The sequence below is a fragment of the Rousettus aegyptiacus genome, unplaced genomic scaffold, assembly GCF_014176215.1.
Source record: "Rousettus aegyptiacus isolate mRouAeg1 unplaced genomic scaffold, mRouAeg1.p scaffold_m13_p_18, whole genome shotgun sequence".
Classification (NCBI taxonomy): Eukaryota; Metazoa; Chordata; class Mammalia; order Chiroptera; family Pteropodidae; genus Rousettus; species Rousettus aegyptiacus.
The window spans coordinates 10,823,155-10,847,605 of record NW_023416293.1 but is presented as its reverse complement, the minus strand read 5'-3'; the positions used below and the strand labels follow the sequence as shown (position 1 = coordinate 10,847,605).

General features: G+C 53.7%; 1 protein-coding gene across 3 annotated transcripts in view; it reads right to left on the bottom strand.

The window, feature by feature from the left end:
* The window catches only part of TGFB2 (transforming growth factor beta 2), a 65,450-nt gene extending 42,439 nt beyond the window's left edge, over positions 1-23,011 (bottom strand). The window contains exons 1-2 of one of the 3 annotated variants that reach the window (XM_016165069.2): positions 22,194-23,011; positions 8,679-8,762 (exon numbers count right to left, since the gene is read on the bottom strand). In XM_016165069.2, the coding sequence (XP_016020555.2) occupies positions 8,679-8,762; positions 22,194-22,539 (430 nt within the window). In that variant the 5' untranslated portion in view covers positions 22,540-23,011. The remainder of the gene's footprint in view (positions 1-8,678; positions 8,763-22,193) is intronic. The other 2 variants (XM_016165067.2, XM_016165068.2) reach the window with 2 other exon arrangements.
* Between the last annotated feature and the right edge of the window lie 1,440 nt (positions 23,012-24,451).

The following is a 24,451-nucleotide window of genomic DNA, read 5'->3' as shown; positions in this document are numbered from 1 at the left end:
TGCCTAATCCCAACACCAGAGTCCGAGCCCATGGCTTCTGCCGCCCCCCTTGAACCTTCGTAGGTTCGGAGGTGAGGAATACCGGATTTAAAGAAAACAAAGACATCCCAAGCTACCTTTTATCCTCCTTTTCAGAAAAGGATTTCCTCACAACACAGGTACGTATTACTCTCACTCAGTGGATTCTCCTTTCCCAAAGTCTCGTCCCTTCATCTAGAACCTTCTTATTCCTATCGGGGTTTATCATCTTAGGGGAGTGACTGGCAGGATGAGTCTCAGAATCGGACACCAAGTTCAAGGCCTGGCTCTGCTGGCTATTATCCTTTGGCTGTGGGAAACTCATATGAAGCCTGTGAGCTTGGTTTCCTCATCTATAAAACCGAGACCAGTCACGGTATCTATCGTCTTAAAGAGATGACATGGCGATTATCGTGGTGCCTAAGTAGGCACTCAACGACCGATGGCTGTCGCTACCATTATTACTCACTCGTCTTATTATTCTAAAGACGGACTCCGTCCTCCTCACCTATCGAGACCCTGACCCAAACGCAGGCCTTTTCTCTTCATGCAGAAATTCGCCTATATTACAACATGGGTCGCCTGACAGAAAATCAGTTTTAGCAAAAGCTATGTAAACTCCCAAAGTGGAGGTTCTCAACTCTGGCTGCACCTTAGAACCACCCAGGTAGATTCTTAAAACTAAAGATGCCAGTTCCTAGCCCAGACGAACCGAGTCAGCATTGCTGGAGGTGGACCCCAGGCTCCAGGAGACGTCAGCTGCACTCCGACCCCAGGTGATTCTGGTGTGCAGTGAGGCTGGGAATTTGAGGGCCGGAGCTGAACCCAGAAACCACAGCTCTGACCGTCAGCACTGCCATCAAGAGACCCCAGGGCTCTGATCCCTGACGACCAAGTTCAAGTTTTTGCCAGGGTCCCAGCCTAACCTCGTAGGTAGGTTAGCTATTCTCGGGGCTTCGTCTGTTTAGTTTCTGAAAAACCGTCTGCTCTCGCACTAACAATAAAACACTCGAGTGCACGGTCCCCGGAGGCGCAGTGGCTGCAGTTACCCCGGGGAGCTGCCCCCTAGCTCCCCTCCACACGGACGAGGTAAGTAGCAGCCTTGAGATAACAAGCAGCACGGCCCAGGAAAATAAAGCAGCAACCCCTGCTGTGAATGCGCGTACACACGAGTCGGCCCCACTGCAGGGCGGAGACACGGGCCAAGCGAAGATTAGAAAAATATGGTCTGACCATTTTGATTTCAGAAGGATCCAAAACCAATTTCGACTCCAGTGGGTGGACAGAGTTCACGTTCGGCGGACAGCTCCAACAGTTGCATCATGCACACAACAGGGCAATTCAGAGATACAGATGTCCGGCCATGTGCAAAACAATGCTTTCGTTTTTTTCCTGCTCTTTCCCACCGCTGACCCCGAGAGCGAGAATGGAAAAACTCGGCATCTGCTGCTACTAAGAACGGGCCGCGGCGATGATTATCAACTCGCAATCGCCAAGCCACCTACGCACGCTCAGGGGGGTCAGTGCACGTGGCTGGCTGTCACTGGGCGAGAGTCGCCCGGGAGACGCCCCATGCCAGGCAGGGCTGCTCTGCAGTTTGCTCACTGGGCATAGCGGGGGGGGGGGGGGTGAGTGGGAGCGGTCCACTGATAGGTCAGTGTCAGGAGACCCCGGTTCAGGCTGAGGTACGGGATTCCCAGGGAAGCGCACGGCACGGGATGTCCACAGTGCCGTGCCGGCACGGGACTCACGCAGAGAGATCAGAGAGAGGAAAGCCGTCCTCTCTCTAGCTAAGTTAAGCACTGCAGCAGCCTGAGCCTGGATCCCTGCTGCGGACAACATCCCCCGGCTCCTGCCGGGCATGTCAGGGCGACGTGGCAATCCGAGACCCTGAGGCTAAGGGATATCCCCGCACGTTTCGGAGGTGAGTGTCTGTTCCAGAGTTTCCCTGACACACACGAGTTTTACACAACGCATCAGGACTTGCTTCAGAAACCTAGTGCCACCAACTGTGCCTTTTACAGTGGACGAACCTGCCTCAGTCGGAGGGACAAGTCATGTATAAAAATGGAGGAGGGAGACATTTATGCCTGTCTTATAAAGTCGACCTACTAATTATTCAGTAAGCACGCATTATAAAGCTGCTCGTACTTCCATAGATAAAGCCATCGTGTGGATTCGATCATGTCACACTCACAAAACGGTCCCCTCTTATCCGCGGAAAATACGGTCCGAGACCCCCTGAAACAACAGGTAGACCCAAATTCTCTCTCTAGCTTTCCTCAGACATGCATACCTCTGACAAACTTTAATTTATACATTAGGCACAATAAAAAGTCAACAACAATAAGAAGACAATTCTAACAACGTACTGTGATAAAAGTGATGTGGTCTCTCTCTCAAAATATCTTACTACACTGTACTCACCTGTTCGCTTAAAGGAAGCTCTTTATGGCTTCCCTTTGGCATGTCCAAATCCCCAGTATCGCTACTCTTGCCCTTTGGGGCCACGAGTGAATAAAACAAGCGTGACTTGAGCACACGCACCGAGACATCGCGACGGTCGATCTGGTGGTAACCCAGACGGCTACTGAGTCACTGAGGGGCGGGGAGCGTCTACACTGTGGAGACTCTGGGCAGAGGGATGATTCACGGCACGGGCAAGGCGGCGTGTTCTCACGGAACCAGCCTGGACCCTGTGCTCCCCCCCCCCGCCCCCTCCTGTGCACGTGGCTTCCAGTTTGGCTGCCACATCTCGTGGTCCGGCCATGGGGGACACATGCCCGGGTTGGAGGTGGCTCCCTCAGCTGGGGCCCAGGAAGGAAGGTGCCCTGGCCAACCCCCAAATCCATATAATACGAGCGAGAGATCCTTCTTTGCAATATTCCGTTAAGATGAAGAGAAAAGCTCTACACAGTGACTTTGAGCTTATAAAATAATACCACATCCTACAGAGTCCCATTATACCATAGCACGTCACGGGCATAATGGATTTTATATGCGACGGGTCAATTGTGTCTTCTGAATTTATCTACTTTGAATAAGTAACACTCGAGCTAACAATTGAGCCCTGTTTCAAAGTGGGTCTCCTGTAGAAAAGCATCAGTTTTTTCAAAGACCACACTAAGCGCTTTTGCTGTTTCACGGCGCATCAAGGTGGCAGGGACCACGCGGGCTCACAGGGGAAGAAAGGGTGAGTGCCTCCTCCCGGAAAGCATGAGCAGCCTCTTGCTGCTTGCTGACCGCAGAGCTGTAATGTTAACGGCCAGCTCTCAAGTAGCAAACATCACCTCCTCCAAGAAGGCTTCCTTGACTTCTCTAGACCAAGATAAACGATTCTCCTTCTGACCTCTCAGAGCCCTTCCTTATAGTCGACCACGTGGTGCTGGCTTCTTGCTTTTGCTTGGTGAGTTTGGTCTGCCTGACTTTCTCATCCAGTCGGAGGCTCTTGAGGACAGGGTCTAAGCTACACGCTGCGCGATCGGCAGGCCTAGCACAGCCCCTGACGCATGGAACTGTAGGCTCGATAGGTATTTCTTGTACAGACGGGCGAAGGAATAACATTGACAACCCAGTGGAAAACCTTGATGTTCAAAACTTAAAAATTAGAAAGCAAACTCAAGCCCAACAGAAATGCTTTCTGACTGATAAGAGACATAGTTTTACAAATTCCTTGGCTCACGGCCTCATTTCAGAGTTTAGGCAAAGGCACTCGGCAGAGCTGGACAGATCCACAGACCTCCCTAAGCCAGAGGCTCCGCTTCACATGGGGACAGGTAATGTGTCATTCTCCTAGGCCAGTGTGCGGTCACCCATGAGTTTAGTGCTCTGTGTCCCTGGCCACCGGGCAGAAGATGTCGGTGACCAGCCTCACAGCGAGTACGAATGCCAATAACCATCATTCCACACTTGTCGGCACGAGATGGGAGACTCAGGAAGTTATTTTCATGCACAGAATGGTGCAGAGATTGCTTCTGTCCAGAAAGGAGGAGGATGGGTTGCCAACGACTCAGGAATATTAACTAAAGACAATTAAAAAAACCAAAAACCAAAAAACACTCATATTCTATGTACAGAAGCCACTGCAGCCTGCCTATGAACTTATTTGTTAAAGCAAGAACTCGGGGCAGGGGTGGGGTCTGCCTGAAATTCCTGGCCTGGCGCAGGGTCGCCCAGACACACGGCTGTGGAGAGGACCACTCGGGTGCGTTACAGAGTCCCCGCTGGGGTCTGGCTCCTACCTCGGTCACCCCGTGCACTACTCCCAACTCAACAGCCCCTGGCACCCCTTGGCTAAGGCCACCTTTCTCCCCACTGTAGTCCGAGGAACCCCCAGACTTCAGAACGGCTTCTAAGGCCCTCCGTGACCCGCCTGTCATGATCTTTCTAACCTCATCTCCCAGGACACTTCGGATAATCCTCAAGTCCCTCACGCTCTCTCGCAGAGCGCCCCGGGCTGTTCTCTGGCCTCTTCCCGGTCTCGGCCTTGAAGCCGCCCTCCTCATGAGCCTTATTTAAAACTGCAATTCAGCCCCCCACCCCTAAGCCTGCTCGGCTTTCCTCCCCTCTGACATTCATCGACTTCTACCCTTCTTAATCTTTTTTAGCCAATTGTCCGTCTTCCTCCTCCAGAGTGGGAAGCTCCCAAGGGCAAAGCGTTTTTGCTGCTTTGTTCCCGGACGGGATCCCCGGAGCCCAGGGCAGTGCCTGACGCAGAGCAGGCACTCCACAGACACCGCCGAGTGGTCCGCCGTGAGAACGTCGCCTCTCTACCTTGGCCTCGCCATGATCTCTGCACACGCCTGACATCTATCTTAACCAGATCTCCGTTGGCAGTTAATGTTGAGATCTTTTCATCGAAGCGGCTTGTTGGGAAGCAGAATTCACACTACCAGTCACGCCCCTGATGCTCCGGCAGCCCCGTGGACTGCTCAGTAACACACGCCACGTGGAAGTGGGTATTTCTCTAACCATTTGAGGGCCAAAACCAGCACGGGCGTCGTGGGACCCCACACTGCGTGGCTTGCTCAGAACAGTGGTGGTTCCAACACGACTTCCGAATAAAGGGGGCGGTTAATGCACAAAGAAAAGAGCACGCGATTTATCGTTAACTCTTCCCTTGAATAGCTGAGTCGTATGTTCACCTGCTCTGAAGCCCTGGTTGAAAAACATAAACAACACAGTTTGGAACGAGAAAGCCACGGTCACTGGAAGCTGAGCTGGGCTGAGAGAGCGGAGTGTTTACACTCCGCTGCTGGCGAGACCCTTCCCTCGGGACGTCCCAGATGGGGACCCGGGCCGCCGAGAGTCCACAGCGCTCTGACCAAAGTCCGCCCCGGGGAATCAAACCTCCCGCGTGGTAGAGAACACGCGCCCCTGAGGTGGCATGCACGAGCTTCGGAAGCCCCGTGGGAGGCCGCGGAGAGGAGGGATCCACCCCCACGCGCAGCCTCCCAACGAGGCATCGGGCCCCTCTGCATGAGACTGACTTCCTAGCACCCTCCTCCGCGCCCCTCTGCGGCGAGGGTGAGCAGGGGCGAGTGCCACGCATGTCACTGTCAAGCCTACCACGCCCGGGAACGCGGACAGGGCCGGGGGAACCCGGTTGTGCCGTGAACTCCGGGGCCCACGCCTGCAGGGCCAGCCGACCAAGCGCGGGCCCGGTGACAGGTGCCAACCCCGAGGTGACAGGTGCCAACCCCGAGGTGACACGTGCCAACCCCGAGGTGACACGTGCCAACCCCGATGGCAGCAGAAGCACCTGCAGAGCCGCCTCCCCGTGCAGGGCCCCCTGCTCCACGCGACTGACCCGCCACCCTGCCCCGTGGCTCCGAGACAGGCCAGCGGACCTGCTTCCGAGGACAGCTCGGGACACACGGACGTACTCAGCGCTTTGAGCAGCACCGTCTCTAAATCTTAACCAAACTACTTAAAAGCCTCTTGCTCAGGAAACACTTAGGAAAAAACCCCCAAACCCAAAGCCCCTGAATCCACCTTCACGAATCTGAATCTATTCCTTCACGGGCAGCCCATCTCTGCTGCTTCTCTTCCAGATTCTTCTATCTCACCAGGCAGACTCGTCTCACCCCGACCAATATTTGCGGGCTAATCTATTCAAAAAAGAGAAAACCGACTTGGCGGCCGCCGGGCCTGTGGGGAGCGGGAGGGAGTTATCTCGCCCTCCAGCGGGTGTCCCTGCGCGCTGCGGACGCCTCGCACGGCCAGCGCGGCCATCGGCGTGGGCACACGCGGGTGGCACCTGCGCCCAGGTCCCAGGGCGGCCGGGCGGGGCGGGAGGCGCCGCGGGCCCCGCGCTCCCTGCGGGCCTCGCCCCCGGGGACGAGAGGCGGGTCACGCAAGGTGACAGGGGCGGCCCTCGGGCTGCTTGGCACGGCCGGTGTCCACCGGGCGCGTGCTCGGAGTCCCTCTCGGCGCCGGGAGACGCGCCCCGACGCTGGCCGCCGGCCGCCTGGCACCTGCTCACGCACATTTTTACCCAATTACTATTTCTAAGAACAGAGACCAAAAAGGAAAAAAAAGAAAAAAACACTCAATGCAGAGCCCGCTGCTTAGCGCCCTTACACGGCAGGTCTGGGGGACGGGGGGGGGGGTCCCCAGTTCTCCCACCGGCACGGAAGCCCCGACGGACGCAATACGGGGCCCTGGGTGCAGCTGCCCCCAGCCCCCCCCCTGCCCCCCCGCCCCCTCGCTGGGAACAGGGTGCGTTTCCAGTGTTTTTGCAACGAGAGGAAGAGGGAAGCTTGCAAGCCATGAAATAACCCCAATAACCCCGAGCGAGGGGGGAAACAGGGCCAACGACCAACGGGGGCCTCTCGATTTGTTTCTATGGGCAGAAAAGACGAAAACGGAAATTCATCCGAAGTCGTCGGCGAGAAAATGACAAAATTCAGGGGACGAGACTCCAAAGAGAGCATGAAAGGAAGGCAGACACGAAGCCCGGGGTCTCCGCGGGGCGAGCCGGGGGCCGGACCCCCCATCAGAGGTCCGGGGTCCCCGCGGCGGAGAGCGAGGGGACCAGACCCCATCCCCCATCACAGGTCCGGGGTCTCCGCGGGGCGAGCCGGGGGCCGGACCCCCGTCCAGATATCCGGGGTCTCCGCGGCCGAGAGCGAGGGGACCAGACCCCATCCCCCATCACAGGTCCGGGGTCTCCGCGGCGGAGAGCCGGGGGCCGGACCCCCGTTCGGATTCCGGCTCCGCACCGGCCAGCCCCACGAGCGAGGGCGGGGCGCCTCCCGCTCCAAGGCCCGCGTCCTGCCGGCTGGGGACCGCCACCCCGGCCCTTGCCAACGCCCGGCACGGGGAGGATGACGATGCCTCCCCAAGCACCGGGGACATAAGGACCATTGTCCTTCTCTCTCGCCCGTCCCTCATCCCAAAAAGCTAGTGGGGGAAAAAGCATCAGACAGGCAACTCCTTATTCAACACAGCGAAATGACACACATGCAGATTGAATAACTTTAAAAGCATCGATGAAACCTTCCATTTTTTTTTTTTAATTCACATGGCAGTTTCTAGCTACTCTGCTGCTTTCTGTCCTACAATAACATATATTTCTGTACTAAAATAATATATATTCTCAATAGAATCAGTTCTTTCTGAGGAAACCCCAGCTCAGGCCACTGGATATAAGCCATTCTATTCCTTGATTCCTACGAAGCAAGGTTGGGCATGATAAATTGCCAGTAAACCAGGCCTCTATCTGGGTAATGAAAACATTTATTTTTGTCCCTATCTGGGACCTCTGCCCACATTTAGCATTAATATAATCCACCTTCTCCAGGCCTCACAAACGCAGAGTGAACCAATGCGGGCATTGCAAGCCCCCTTCCCTCTGCCCTGAGCATGATCCGGGGCGGCCCGGACCCCTGAATTCTTGAGTGTCAGGGTCACCGAGACCTATTCTTCGTGGAGGTCTCATTGCCCAGCATATAGGAGACACTCGGTAAAAGCCAGCCGACTTGATTAACGTTCCAAGTCAGGAAGGAATGAGACCTCTGGCTTGGCACGTGGCACTGGCTCTCAGAGTCGGGGCTAAGTGGTTGGGGCGAGTGGCGAGCTCCCCGGTCAGTCGGCTGGAGCCGTGACCCGTGACCGTCCATTCTTAGAAACGGCGACGTGAAGGTCACAAATAATAGCATCGGCACTCCGCTCCCACGGGCTTCCCTCGAGAATGTCAAAGGAGAAAAGGGAAAAAAAAAAAAACAAAAAACTCCTTCATTGAGCAACTACTATGTGCCAGGAATAAGGAAACAGATACAAATAAGGTACCAGAAAAGAAGGACCCTCGACATTCTGGCCCAAGTTATTCGACCTCCAGAGGGTGACCTCCTCAGGGTCAGGAGATTAATATTTCAAATCATTCTGTGACCCCCCCTGGAACGCCCATCTCACGTAGGGACCCCCCACCCCGTCCCTTTATATACTGCAATCGAGTCATCGTACGACTTCGAAGCTGTTCGTGAGGGGCGCGTGTAAACACCGGCTCAAAAATCTGGGGGTGCCTTTGTGACAGGCTGCTCAGCGACAGTGCCGGCATTCTACGGGGCCCCTGACCGGTTCCCCACGGGAGACACACGCTACAGAGAGACTCGACAGCGCTAAGGCAAACGCGGTATAAAGCAGACGAGCGTACTCACCAAGGCGCCCACAGAGCCCCTGGGACTGTCTGGAGCACAAGCTGCCCACTGAGCCCGAGGGTGTTGTGGCAACGGGGCAGACAGCTAGGAGTTTCAAAAAGCACAGTCATTAGCCATTTGACTGACGAGACGCCTCGCACAGAGCTATACAACCATCCAAAGCAGCAGAGGGACTCACCGAATCTGCTTTATCATTCCCCCGGGGAATCTAAGGTCTCTGATGCTCAGGGCCGGGGGACTAGACCCTAAAAACCTCTGGGGGACCCTGGATCCCAGTCCCAGGTCTTCTGTTATCCCCTGACCAGCCACCAGGCTCCTGAGTCCAGCGTTCCCTTTAATGTGCTCTCGTGTTAAAATAACTGGACAGGTTGTACACCGAAATGTTAAAATAAACACGTTGACTTCTATTAGAGGTGAGTGGGGAAGGCCTTGACCTCTTTTGATGAAAGACAGCCTACCTATTAAGAATAAAACTCTGTTTTTCCTTTGGTTGGCCTAGATGTCAGTTTTCGTAAAGCCACCTGTCACCAGTGCCCACGTGCACATGAAAACTCCTCCCCGAATGAGTCGAACGTGCATGTGCGTATTGGTCTGGGGTTCCTTAGCTACAGCTGGGGCAGCTAGCACTCCTTGGGATGTGCGGAACGTGTCCTCCGTGACGGTTAAAACACCCTGAGAGTTTGAACCTCACTTTCTTTAAAGTAACACCACCTAGGTCTTAAACATTGCCCACGATATCCTTATATCAAAAGTTGAAAAGAGAGCACTGCTAAGTGTTCAGAGGCTCAAAGGCTGGCCGATCTGTGTAGACTCAATAACACACACGGCGTTTTTGCATGAGAAGATGCAGCTGAAACCCTTGCTCTGTCCCTGGTTTGCGGTGAAGCTTTAGAAAAGTCCCTTGATTTACCCAGGCCTCTGTTTCTACAAGATGAAGCAGACATAATGCTGCCCCCGAAGGTTATTATAAGATTGAAATGAGATGACGGCGTTTGAAAAGACCGATAAATGAAAGGTAATCAAGTACTGCAGTGACATCAGTTACGTAACGTGTTGGCCAGACGCGGCTCAAACCGCCTTCCACAGGTTCACGATCCACGCGCCTCCCATTCATTTAGGTCGTATCTTCTAGAAGCATCACTGCCACTATCCAGACCTGACCTGGCGTGAAAATTCCTTTCGACGAACAACAACGAGTGGCCTTACGGATCCCTCTCCCCTTTTTTTTCCCCTTTGTGCCATTTTAAGATAGGGACGATTTTTCCCATACCCTCCGGCTTCCCGTTGCCGACGCTGAGCTCGATGCTGAGCTCGCCAATGGGACAGACGTGCGCACGTGCGTGGCTGACGCCTCTCGGTCGGAGCCGTCTGGACCTGGGGCGTGGGAGTGCGGCCGGCCCGCAGGGCAGGGCCCGCGCGCCCAGCGTTCCGAGACCTGCCGGTGTCACGTTGCCACCACACGCCGTCGCCGGCTGACATCCGCTCGCATGTGCCCTCACCAGTAAGCGACCATGCTGTTTATTTTCAGAGCTTTCTCCACCGTCTTAAAGGGAGGAAATTCCCTCGGATAACCAGTTGGCAAAGACAGGAAGCTACACTGGGTATAAACGGTTTGTCCTAAGATTAGCGAGTCAAACCGTCTTCTCACTCATACCTGACCTCTGAGAGGAGATGCTGTAAGTTAGCGTTAGGAGGAAAAAAAAAAAAAAACCAGCAAAGAATCTCACCAGAGAAAGGCAGAGCGGCACAGGGCAGAAGTCCCCAGGTCAGCGAGGCTTCGCCCTCACGCTGCGGCCCTCTGCGTTTCTTTGGGGGGATTTACATCCTTTTCCTGGGGAACAGCACCTTCTTCAGGCCGGTGGGTATCGTGTAGCGGAGGGACAGTTCTGTCAACAGGATCCAGACCCTTGAACTTGCCCCGCCCAGGTCACCGAGCTCACCCAGGTCAAAGCAAGCCTGCTCCCGTGGGAGCCTCCGGTGTTGTTTACGCCCTGGGAATGCTTTCTTTCCCTTCCTTCCTGTTTGTTGCTGTTGTTTGCTGATTGGTTTTTAAGCCGGGCCTGTGGGCAGGATGCACTTGGTGCCTCAGAAGTTAAAACCATGAATCGGATGGAGATATCAGTGATGCTGATGGTGATCATTTAAGTCAAAGAAAACTATTCTTTTTTTTTTTTTAAATCTATTTTCAATAATCCTTATGATTGCAGTGGCCTGATGGTATGGATACACTTTGTCAGGTCCATGAGGCATCGGGTGTACGTGAAATGCTTTTCAAAATGCAAAACCCTAAGGAAAATGTAAGGCATTAAAAGTCTTAGAGAAATAATACTTTCCAGCAACACTCAGGCGCTCGCTAATGCACAATGGAAGACTATGGCTCGCTTACGCCGTAAGACAGAAACAGGCCTGGAATTAAAATTTTGCATGGGTAATTTACAAAACAACTGAAAGTCGAAGCTACCTACAAATATGTCGGGTTTCACTTCTGCCTGTGATGACCCAGCTAAGAAATAAAGCAACTACAACAAAAACACGCACTGTTTTCGGAGTGTGATTCTGAACTACCTGCCTGAGAGTTGATCGCCTGGATGTCTTGTCAAGACGTGGGTTTCTGGAGCCCGCCTTAAAACGACCGAATCATAATCCGGATGCAGGGGAGGGGGAGGGAGTTCGGCAATCTGCATTTACAATAAGCACTCCAGGTGATCCTTTCTGCTTGGTGAAATTCGAGACTTACGAAGGCCTTTTTACAAAATCTCATTTGACCTCAAAAAACCGCCCAACCAAGTGGATCAAGAAAAAATTATCCCCTCACAAGGGCTATTTGTTCCAGTAATGGCTTTGTGTAGTGTGAAAGTGTCTCTAAGAAAGAGGTAAAGCCATTCTTGCTGCATGGATATCTTAAGCAGCATTAAGTGTTGTTAAGAATGCTCCCTAAACTCCACGCAGATTAATTCCCTCCCGCGACCCCTCCCAAACCCTCACACGAAGGTCGCTTGTGATGACGGCAGGTCCATAAGTGGGTCCTATCATTTCTTCCCGACACTAGAATACAATGAATGTTTACTCTACTTCGAGAATTCTCAGCAAACTCTGAAAAGGGGCAAATGGCTGATCCCAAATGTACAATGACTTGGGGTCGGCTTGGCTCGAGACCCTCCATCTAGAATCTGAGTCCTACTGCCAAAAAAGCTAATGAATTCAGACATGACTCTATAGACATAGTTTTCCTACTGATGGTGATATTTTCTGACAGCGGAATTCTTCTGAACTCTCTCTCTCTCTCTAAGACACACTAGCACGAGTCACCTCATTCTGTGGAAGAGAAAAGCACGAGACTGGGGTGAGCCAGTGGCCGCCGAGGACTCTGTCCTTAGGCCTGACCGGCCGGTGACACCCGTGAACACACTTAACCACCTCCGGCTTAATCCTGTGAGTAGCTGCAAGCGAACGACTGAGTTAGTGACCGAACCGACGTGACTTCTTAACAGGCCTGTCTGAGGGTGCAGGGGCTGCTCTGGGGCCTGAGGCGGCAGCCGTAATTCGGCTTTGGTTCTGCCTGGCTCCTGTGGGGTGAAAGTCAGGCGTTGTCCCAACTCTGATTTCCCCTCCTTAACTTCCGAAGCCCCAAGCGCCAAGCGATGGGCTTGCATGTGGAAACCCGTCCCCACAGAAAACCCTGAGAGACCCCCAAGGAGAGGGCCCCTCCCCCCGACCGTATTCCGCAAAGAAAGGTCCTCGGTCTGTGGTTATTATTATTCTTATTTTCTCTTTCTACAGCGGAATCAAAATAAGTCAGTCGTCTTTTCTGGTTTTTCAAAGCAAGCAACTTAATTATAAGAGTTTATGATAATGAAATACGACTTCGATGGGAAAGTCACCGGAGATGTCAAAGCAGAAGAGAAAATGAGATTAAGTCAAGGGAATAAATGACCAAATGAGAATAAGGCCAAAATGGAAGAAATGGCAGACTTACTGCCGCTCGTGGTATAGAGCGAATGACCCCTCATGGATTTGGTCTAAGAAGCATTCATCGAATTACTAAACGACACTAAAATGAACCCAACCCTTAAAAACTAAGCTGCACTTCCCAGACAATTCCCATTTATGTTTTGGCAACAATAAATAGTCTAGTGCTCTTCAAATGCATCAGTCAATACCATCTTCTCTTTTAGCTAGTGTCTCCTCAGAGATCTGCAAAGACCAGCGGACCTGTGGTCATTTCAAGTGTCTTCCTCGAAAAACAAACTCTGCCTTCTCATTCGCAAGATGAAGTGACAAATAAAATCGGGATGCTTACAAGCCAGTTATTTGTGAACGAGCTCGTCAAGACAGATGTGGTATTTGTCAGCATGATGTGGGTTAGGTAGGGAAAGCCAAAACGAACAGAGCCAGCGTCTAAGTCCTAACATTTTTCTCTTTCTTTCGTAAGCCTGGAAAGATGCTACGGTATTTCCTGAAGCAAACAACCTCTCCCAGAAAAGAAGTCTTATGCTCCAACAGCTGCCCGTGAAGCTTCCTTTAGAAACACGGTGTCTCTTCTACGGAATGGCCTCCTTCGCAGCTACCAATACGCAGGTGGCGGGGACGGCCTGACGGAGGGGTGACACCCCCCCTGTGACCGGGGACATGTGGGGCACACTGGAGTGAGAGCAGACAGCTGCCGGTGGAGGCTGGAACTGCATTCGAACTATTTTCAGAAGGTCTGGGCTCCACCATATCCAGGAAGCTTTTTCCATTCGCCTCAAGTTCCTCTGGTCGAGGCTAAAGGGACATCTAAGTCCCCGCTCCGGCTGGCTGGGCAGGACCGAAGCCGAGCGCTCCTCTGAGAGCGCGAAGGGAGGGGCCTGGTCCCCGAAGAAGACCGGGCGGCACCGTGGGGCTCCCCTTCCCTCCCCCTAACAGACGCTGAACCCCATCACCTCAGCCCTCTGTGTCCACACGAGCCCAGGGCTACCTCGTGCCGGGGACATCCTGTGCCGTAGCCACCCGCCCAGGTCCAGGGCGGCCTCCCCCCCCCCCCGTCCCCTCCCAGGTTTCTGCTTCCTCCTCAGCCCCTCCGTGGCGACAGCTGAGCACCCTCTCCCCGCCCTTCTCATCCATCCTCCTCTTCCACGCTTCTGCTCCCTCCTGTCATTCCGAAATGAATGACCTGACAGCTCAGACACTGCTGTGACTGGGGCTGGTCGGCTGCCAAGGTGACCTGAGGTCTACCCAGGGCTCACCGCAGCGGCCTCGTGGGCCTCAGCCCGGCCTCCTTCTCCACAAAGGCCGGGGGGCCCGTGAGGATGGGCGGCCCCGGCCCAGGAGCACGTCACCCAGAAGCACCCTCCTCGGGGCACCGGGGGCTTCTGGGAACGACACCCCCCCCCCTTCATCCTTTGCTGGCTTTCTGATTTTATGGCCCACACAGAGAGAGAGAGATGAGAGGGCCACGTGGCTCACGGGCATAGGCAGAGAGATCGGTTCCTCTAAAGATGCATTTACCTTTGAAACGACTGGTGACATCTTGAGATGCCTCCCAAAACGTCAAAACTGGGGAGGAATGCGTTAGCGGGACATTCTGGCTTGGAGACAAACAGGGCACCGGCTTCCCGCCTGGGGTCCCAGGGGTGGCTGTGACCAGCTGGCCGCTCTTTAAAGTCTCCCGGGGGCGGCTCTCACGCCTCCACCTCACTCACTTTTCAGGAAGCTTCCGGAACGGCACTCTGCTATGCGCGCGCGGATTCCCATGCGTGTAATTTCACTGCTTTCGCATAGTTTTCATATTTTACTATCTCTAAAATCCCAACTCTCTCCTATCATTGGTGGCACGTTATAACTCATTGGCAACGCTATTTCTTTCTTGGCGGCACATAAAATAATGGTGCGTCTTAAAGCCGACGGCGTGTGCGATTCCGTGAGTAACAGCTGCCTCGCAAAGCAGTCCTACTAAGTGCAGGAAGCAATACCACTAGGAGTTTCTTTGCTTACGGGATCCTCAGTCCTTTACAGTCTCAAGGGAGTGGGCATTCTCTTCTTCATCTTTACACGTGACCAAACTGAGGCCGGGTTCAGTGAAGGGGTTTCAACCTGGTCTCGAAGCCAATAACGGCAGAGCCAAGACCTGAATTCAACGGGAGACAACTTCGGTGTCAACGAGGACGTTTTGATAGCTCTGCACGCCACCATCTGCCTTCCCAAATAAACGAATTCTCCAAAAGAGAAAAGGTGAATCCCCTACCCATCAAATTTATCAAAACTTGGAGAGAAAAAAAAAAAATGGTCGCGGTTAAAGTCCAGGCCCCCAAAAAACGTGGTAAATCACAATTTTTATATCAACCGAGGGCGGGGATAAATGTTGACTGTGTTAGAGGCAAGAAGTAAAGACCCGGAGTTGGATGCGAGTGCCTCGAACTCCCAGAGCCTTCGGCGGTTTGTCCTTTCGCAGGGAAAGAATTTAGAGCTTATAAATGTAGTGTGTAGAAAGAGAGGACGGTCGTCACGGTCCTATTCCACTTCACGACAGGGCGGGAAAGTCATGCTCTCCGTTTCTGGGTCTCTATTTTAGGGCCCCTATTAAATATGGTGACTGAAAGCCTTGCTGTCAATAAGACATCACCGAGAGAAACAGCTGTATCCACGTCTTCACATGTCACAGGTAAATGTCAGCAAGGACCTTACAGGGTTGCTCGTGAGGGTTAAGTAAGTGCATCATGTAAACTATGTCAAACTGGGCCTGGCACCTAGGAGGTGCCCAGCGAAGGCTAGCTTTCATCGCCATCTTTGCCAGTACTTTCGCTACCATCTGTAAAACTGGAAACAGGAAATGCACGGATGAGAAGCCCCGTGTGGCCTTCGGCATAGTGCTGTGATCCACCAGACGCGTCGTCCCTGGTCACGGAGGTGAGTAGATTTCATCTCTACACCTCTCCTGGACCTGATGCTTTGAACTCATAGATCTGTCTTCGGGTGGTTCGATTTTATTCTCTAAAGGGAAATGTTCACTCATTTATTTAACCTTGGTACTAAGCAAAGAAATGTGGCTAGTTTTTGTAAGAGTACGGATAAGGCTGAGAGGCAACTAAGGCAACTTCCAAACTAATGAAGACAGGTCAGAATACAGCCAGATTTGACCAGCAAGAAAAGAAAAGAGGCCAAGATGGAGGTGAACACCCGTATTGAGAGAGTGCAGAAGAGCTAACTAAGTACGGCCAGGAAAATCAAAGGCGTTTTCGTACGCAGGTGGCATCTGACTACACCTCGAAGAATGTTCAAAGGTGTGAAAAGATGGCCCTACAAGTGCAGGGAACAGCATAAACCAAGGCCGGGAGGCATGGGAATAACTGTCCCGTGTGGATCAAGGCAAAGACGGTGGCGAGGCCGGAGTACGGTTTTCATGCGGAGCTTTACTGAGAGCTGGGATGGAGCAAGGAGGAGAGGCCGGACTTGAAGGGTCTCGGACGTTATCTAAGAAGTCTGAACTCTTACCAAAGAAGGCTAAATCCTCAAGGCCTTCTTGGATGAAGACGAGATCGTGCTGGACATGGTGGCTTCCCAGCCCCACACGTGGCAAAGTCAACGAAGAAAGAACCCAAGTGATCAAAGGAAATAGATCCCTTGAGTGGAACCCACAGGGAAAAGAATGAGCACGAGGGCCAGGGACATCCCGGCTGCTGGGAGTGGGTCCTAGAGCATCCACTTCTCGTCTCCTTTTAATATCTCCTATGATTAACGGCACATCCGAGCTGTCAGTGATGTTTGTTTCTTAGTGCCAGCAAAACAATGGGGTATGGTAAAAGCAAGGAATGGTGTTGGTGACTCAGTGACTAACAGCTGCCATGCAGAGCTGGCCTGCTAAGGGCCAGAGGCAGAGCTAGCTGCTTCTTCATGCCCGACGCCCTCAGCCCTCTGCAACCCTTCAGAGAGGAAATCTTCATCTTTACAAGTGAAGAAACTGAGGCCTGAGGCAGTGAAGGAAACCCCCATCCATGCAGATATTCCGGAGTAGTGAAGAACCGGAAAGAAATTCAGAGACCTGGGGAAGAGGTCCGGGGGGTGTTTTCTGCGGCGTGAAGGCCACCCTAAGCCAACGCAGGAAGCGAGGCGGTGGCCACCCCGAGGCGCAGCTCCACACCCACTTCTGGATAGCGGAGGTCACGGAAGAAGCAAGAGCAGAGGACAGCAACAGAAACGAAGCCAGGTGTGACCGCGGCGTGGCGAGAACCTCTCAGACCCCTACGCTAAGCCGTCAAAAAAACCAAAAAACCCAAAAAACAAAAAATAAAACCCTCGCATGCTATTCAACTTAAAATACCTGAAGAACATGGAATTCCTAGGTTAAAACAAAAACTTGTTGTTTAAAGACTAGTTGAAAAACACAAGCACACCATATGGCTTCAACATGACAATGGAAAGGTTTGTTTATCTCGGCCGGAGGCATCTTTCGTCAAGCTGCTGGGAATCTGAAAACTGGAATCCGCCCTCCAGCTGCCAGAGCAGAGCGCGCACATCTGGAGGACGCGCGTCCCCTCTCCGGGCTCCCTCGGGACCCGCAGCGCGGCGTCCGGGGCTGTTCTCAGACTGCCCCCTGGGCGGACGGCTCAGCTCCCGGAGGACCCAGGCGGCGGGGCGGGGCGGGGCCCCCTCGGCGGTCAGCGAGACCGCCCGTCCCAGGGCCCGCTCCCCCCACGCTAGTGTCCTTGACCTTGTGAAAAGGCCGCCTGGCGTGCCGTCGCCTCTGGGCGAGGGCCTGCGAGCCAGCGGCCTCCGCGGTTCTCCCCGGGGTTTGATGCGGGGCCAACGGTGAGTCACCGGCCCTTTTTTCACTTCCCCGTTTCCTCTAGGAACGATGACCTGTCCTTCTTTCGCGTCTTTACGTGAAAGAGGCTGCAACTAAGTCACATCGGCGGGTTTCCACCAGGAAGGAGCCCTAGTTCAAAACATGCAGCTCCCCGAGTGGCCTCCAGGGGCCGCTGTGGACACAGAGGGCTGCAGGTCCCCCCCACCCCCAGGGGAGGTCAAGGGTCCCCCACCGCCTCCGGCCTCTGCAAAGCCCAGCCTGGTGAGGGCGGGGCGCCCTGGGGAGAGGCTCCAAGCAGGCTGGCCTCACCTGGCAACAGGGACCCGCGACTGCTTCAGTTATAAACAGTGTGTTTCTTTGAGGGTTTTTCCTAGTCCTTGAAAAGTAAAAGAAAGAAAAGAGGAAATCCTGACAGAGAATGTGGCCTGAGTCAACTGTAACCACAATCAGGCACTAGAGTTGCTACAAGCAATGACTCCACAAAGGTGCGGGGATCGGATGGTCTGCGGTGTATTAATAACTCGAGCTCTGTGGATGGCCGGGTCCGAGTCTGTCTCTGACATCTCCCTCCCCCTCCCTGCCCCCGCCCCCAAACCCCCATTTCTCTTTCTCACACACCCCCCCCCCCACGCGGGGCATCTTAAAAAATAAAATCTCTGAACGTCAGGCCAAAATAACTACTACGTCCCGGCAATGTTTTCTTTCATTGGGCAATTGGCCAATAATCCAGTAATTTAGACACAGACAGACGCAGCCATGGACAGACTCTTAAGTCACATTCCCTCAAAACAGAGCGCGACTGGGATTCGCTCTACGTTCCACGATTTCGCTTGGAAAATTACGGGGGAAATAGAAAAGGACATTGTTTGGTATCGGATGTTTAACGTTCATGCGAAGAGATGGCAGAGGGAGCCTCGCAGCGAGGGCTCTCGGGCTGGATGCTTTAGTTTATCTAATTCGACATGACAGAATAAACTAACACGCTCGTTTAACTTCCTCCGCTTGCCTCCTGCAGAAGGCCCACTCCTGATCAGCGCAGAGCGCTTGCTTTCCTGCTCAAGGAAGACCCAGGACCCTTCCCTCACGTCTTCTCTCTGTTCTGACGCCTCCTTGCTGCTGACTGAAGCCGCTGACTCAGGCTAAATGAATGGGAAGTTCGGCTGCCTCTAATGTAGGTGGTTTGAGATCATCATGACAAAGTATATACCATATATAATGGTCCAATTTATACTCCTGTTTAATTAAAATGACTTCCTGATTATCTCTGTATTCGCTGCTCTCGTTTTCATGTCCTTTTGATCATAAAGGTATTTTAGTGTTAGCTGATGACTTTTTAAAACGACCCTACTAGCAGAATTCAGAAACCCCAAATAAATACCAGGGTCCGGAGCTTCTCAACATGTGCATAATCGACCTTTTGGGCTGCATAATTCTTTGCGGGGGGCGGGGTGCCGTGGGGGGGAATGTCCTGTGCCTTCCAGGATAGTCAGGGACATCCCTGGCCTCCACCCACGGAGAGTCAGTAGCACCCCTTCAGGATCCCTGAGGGTGGGGGCGGGGTGTGTGTGTGTGAAGTCAGAAGAACCAGGGGGAGTGCCTGATTTGTTCAAATGAAAGGAGGAGAAGAAGGAAAGAAAGTGAAACTCCTCGCCGCCTCCCTGTTTCGAGTGTGCGAGCCTGCAAGCTTTTGGCAACCTGTGGCACCTTACCCTAGTGAAGGGAGTTAGCTACGCTTTCTAAATTTCCAAAGCCTCGTGCGGTATCTTTTGAATACATGTATCCCGAACTTCAAACAGGTTTTCAAGAAGGGCTAGAAGTCCACCAAGTCCCACTCGGTAAACTATCTATAAACCTTAGCATAACTTCACTTTGAGCCTTAAACTAACAGCATGTGAAAAGATCAATATGAGCAAATTCAAAACTAATCGGACCCTTTCTTTAAATGTTGACACAGTATTATTTATATCCTATAAATACCTTTCTTCTTGACTAAAATTCATCCTAGGAGATTGGCAACTGGCCAGTTCTATTCATATTTACTGTATTTATATAGCACGCTGGGCCAAGGATAATATTTAAGACAAAATATGCCTGAAGGCATAGACAATATCTCTTATATTTTTACTTTTAAATCTCCACGTTGCTAAAAATATTCAGTCTGAACTGTATAAAATGTCCCACAAAGGGCTATCAGCGATCTGCAATGATATATAGCTCATTGAGTATAATTAGAGCATATTTGTAATATTTGAGCTGAAGTCACTCCCCAAACGCCAATAAGTTGGTGGTAAAAAATGAACCAGTGATCTTTCCCATGGCTTCATCTCTGAGGCTATGACCCTCACAGGACTCACTGCAATAAATGACGGGCATACTCCCTCCCGCAGCCACTGCCACAGGCTTAACGAGGAAAAGTTGGTATAGAAGCCAATGCTGTACTTTCAATTTGCTCTTTAAAAATATGGTGGAGTGATTTTCTCTTTTCTTCATTTTTTTTTTTTTTTGGAAGGGTTTACTATATTCCAGTCTAACTAGAAAGTGCTGGAAAATCAGTTAGCCTACTTTCTATAAAATTATCCACAGTCCTTGCACAGTTAGGATCAGATCTGCTAGTAATATGGTTTTCTGCTCCTAAATATCCATACACAATACAGGTTTCAAGAAGCTCGTATTCTTTGCATGGAAACGGATAGGATATTTTTCACACTGGACTTGTCAGAAGTTTTAATTTAGGCGGAGGCTGGGGGTGGGATGGGGAAAAGCGTCCACACACAGACCCTGGGTGCATCCCCTGAAATCCTAATGCTCTGAGAATGTTTTCAGTCTGGTGGTGACCGGGATCCTGAGCCCCCTCTCCTCAGCCCTGGGACTAAAATACCCTTGAAAGAACAGAATTAACACCTTCGTGGGCAACTTGCTCTCTCTCTAGCTATCTAATGATGAGATCGGACCTCTGTCTGCCAAAAAGTGCCGGCTGCTCGTGAGTGCAGGTAAACAAAGGGGTGACTCGTTCTATATAACACACTCGCTTGTCTCCCCAAAAACCAGCAGGACTCACGCACGTGCTGGAGACAGCGAACTGACTCAACCCCCCTCCCGTTCCGTCTCACTGATTTTGGACTAATGACAGTAAATTTTCTTGCCTAATACCTCCTTGGCTCCTCCCCAGGTAGAGAACTTTATTTCCCCTGGAGACTAACGGGGGTGGAGTGTATTTATCACCACTGAGGTGGACGGTGCCATAATCACAATACTAGACCCGTCCTGCTCGCCGGGGTCTCCTGCATCTGCACTGCCCTTGCACGGAAAGAGGAGAAGCTGCAGCAGAAGGTGGCCACGGAGACGGGGGTCACTACGGGGGCTGACTTCCTGACGCCGGCGAGTAGGAGGCAACGGCAAGTCACAGAGCTGCGACTTGTCAAACTAAAAATAAATATTAAAAAAGAGAAGCTCCACCCCGCCGTTAGAACCTCTAGGATAAGATTATCGAGATGGCCATATTATCTATTTGGGCAAGATGCAGAGACTTGGGGAAGGCAGACGGCAAGTATATAGGGCAGGAAAGGGGAGGAGAGAGTGGGCAGCCAATGAAAAGTTTACAACTTGGGGTTTGGACTGCGCAAAAGTTGAAGTTTCTTTTTCTTTTTCTTTTTTTTTTTTCTTTTTCTTCTTCCTGGTGTTTAACCCTCTCAGCTATCACTAGATGATGCTTTTAATTTTTTTCTATTTTTTTTTTAAGAACTTGGAAATAATTCTACGTTCTCTTTCATCCTCCCACCCCCACCCCAAGGAACTCCTCCATAAATCAGTTCCCTCCCCTTGCTTGCTGCACGGCCAGCCGGTTTTGAGGACACTGCCCTCTGAGAAGCCAGGGGTTTTGTTTGTTTGTTTGTTTTGCTTTGTTTAAAAACAGCTGTCTTCTACTCTGAGGTTTAGGAAGGTAGGGAAGTAACTGTGGAGCACGAGGGTCAAGGGGGAGAAAGCTAAACGCATGAGGAAAATGATCTACGGCACCCGCCAGCTTAAGATGGGAGGTTTGAGTGAATTCTGAAAAAAATAACGTCAAACCCCTTTAAACGTCCGCAGAAACGAAGCTGTGCTTCACCCGCCCCCCCACCCCCAGGTGAAACCACGGAGAACCTGGCTGCAAGGGCTGGCCTCTGGGGGCTGTAAACGCCGAGCTGTGGCAATAGATTCGGGAGTGGGGGTCCCGAGGTAGGTTTTTCGAGGGGTGTCTCCCAAATCGGGTTTGCCTCGGCAATGCTGGCGTTTTTGGGGGAGCTCGAGACAACAGAGAAAGCTGGGGGGGAACCAGCGGGTAGCTGGGCCAGAAAAGGGGCACCTTCCGCAGAGGCCAGTTGTGAGCCCCGTTTTTTAACCCTTCGTTGCACCCGCTGGGCCGGCTCCACGGCCAATCGGGACCAGGAAAACAAACCCATCACGAGTCCCGGGCCGAGGGAGCGCCTCTCGAGTGACAGAGGGCGACCAACTTCTAGCTGGTGGCCTTGTCAAGCGAGAGGGGGAGAAGTGGAGAGGGAGCAGAACGCCCTAAAAAGGACGGAGGCGTTGGGGGGCTGGTGGCCGGGGGGAAGGAAAGGGGGAGATGGAGAAGGGGCCGCGGAGAGGCACTGGTTTGCAGCCCAGCGTCCCCGGGCGCGCGGGGGGCGTGCGGGCGACCCGGGGCGGCGCGGGGCGCGGGGGCAGCGGGGCCGGGGCCCGGGGGGCGTACTCACTTTCGGCGGGGTAGAAGGGCGGCATCTCGATCTTGTACACCTCCTTGGCGTAGTACTCCTCGTCGCTGCGCTCGCGCTCGCAGGCGGCCGCGCGGCGGCTCGCCTTCTCCTTGAGCAGGTCGCGGGTGCTGTTGTAGATGGACAGCACCTCGGGGGGCACGTCCTCGGGCTCGGGGTAGTCCTCCGGGGGGCTGGTGAGCTTCAGCTTGCTCAGGATCTGCCCGCGGATCGCCTCGATCCTCTTGCGCATGAACTGGTCCATGTCCAGCGTGCTGCAGGTAGACAGGCTGAGCGCGGCCGTGACCAGATGCAGCCCCACCAGCCCGCTCAGCACGCAGCGGCGCATTTTTTTTTTTTAAGTGGAAAAAGGATTTTTTTTTTTAACGAACAAGACCAACAAAAAAGTTGAAAAAAAAAGTTGTAAAAAGAAAAAACGCAATCAAGCACTTTCGAAGTGCAGATCAGGCAGGGTTGTTTTTTTTTTTTTTTTTCTTTTTCTTTTCGATGCTAAACTTTTGCAAACGCTCGAGTCAACGTCCCATAGCACAACAGGTCTCGCGCTCGGGCTCCTCTCGAAAGACGCGCCGGCAGGTCCCGAGGCGGCGAGGCCGGGCCACGGCGGGCCGGGGGCGCCGGCACCCGGGGGGGCTCGCGCAGCGCCGCGGCGGGGGCGGGCCGAGGGGCGGCCGGGCGGCCGGGGCCGGACGCTCAGCCGGCGCGAGCGGAGCCGCGGGTCTGAACGCGGATCCGAACTCGGCGCCCGCGGCCCGAGGGGCCCGAGCCGAGGGGCGCGCGCGGGGCGGCGGGGCGCACACGTGTGTGCGTGTGCGAGGCGGGGCGCGCGTGTGCGCGCGCGGGGCGCTCGGGGCGCGCGCGGGGCCGGCGGCGGCGGCGAGGATCCTGCGCCCGGAGCCTCCGCCCCGGCCCGCGCGCTCCGCCTCCCGCTCGCGCTCGCGCTGCGGACGCCGACCCGGCCGCAGGCGCCCCGCGGCCGCCGCCGTGGCTTTCGCCCCGGGCGCCGCCGGCGGGACTTGTGCGCCTACGGGGGCGGGGGCGACGAGGGGCTTCCCCGGGACGCCCGCCCTTCCCCGCCTCGCCTGCCTTCAGCCCCGCTGGACTCGCTCGCCGGGGGCACTTGGCACCCTGAAATACACCCTCCCCGTCCCCCTGTGCGCGGCCCCTCGCTGCGACCCCGGGCGGCCCGGACCGTTACGCCAGGGTCCCCATCCCGGCCCGGCCCTGTCCCTTGCGCAGTGGCTCTTCTCTGCGCCCCTCTCTCCGCCTCTGCCTCTCTCCGTCTCCCCCTCTCCCCCTCTCCCCTCTCCGTCCCGAGCTGCCGCGGCTCCCCTCGGAGCGCACCGTCTGCTGCCAGCAGATAATATCCCGATCTTGCCGGGGAGGGAGATTTATACGTCCCCTCCGGACCACGTGTTTGCCTTCAACAAAGTGACGTGCTCGGTTACAGTCAGAAGTCCTCCCGTTTACTTAGACGACGGCAGGAGCGCGCCCCAAACCGCCGAGGGGGTGTGGCGACGGGGATGGCTGCGGGCAGCGAGCCGGAGGTGGGGTGTGCGCCCTGACAACAGTGATTTATGGTATTTACTTTATATAGTCATTTTGGCCCCGTCTGTTGAAGGACAAGCTATCCAGCCTCCCGTTTGGGCTTAGTGGGGCTCACGCACAGCCTCCCAAATTGAATCACGTGCTCCAGAATGGAAGTCTTCTCCCCTGTATTGTGCACACACACACACACACACACACACACACACACGCGCGCGCGCGCGCGCGCGCGCCCGCGCAAAACAAAGCAAACTGAGCATCAGTTTACTCCGGACCAGCACAGCCATGAGACGTGAGGTCCCATCTAGGATTCGCCTCCAGCCTTTTTGATGGAATCGCTTTGTTATTCCCCGACCCCAGGCTAGCACCCCTGCCTAAAGCTATCCTGTGAAAAGCCCCAAACAGCGCTCCATCTTTTTTACCGAGAGAACCAAGCCTGTCTGTCTGTTTTACCACGCGCATGAAGGGGTGCCTTCTCAGTTCGCTGCGCCTAAGCCACTTCTTGATATGGCTTTCTCTCCGCTGCTTCCCTTAGCCACCAACGTCACAGCAAACATCCAGGGAGCTGGAATTTGAAGTGTCTGATGTCTACTGTTACACTTCGCACATAACTTGACACTTTCTCTTTCAAACTAATCCAAATTAGAGAAACACAAGAATAATTCTTGCCAGTTCACGTTCTCCTTTTTCGTTTATTT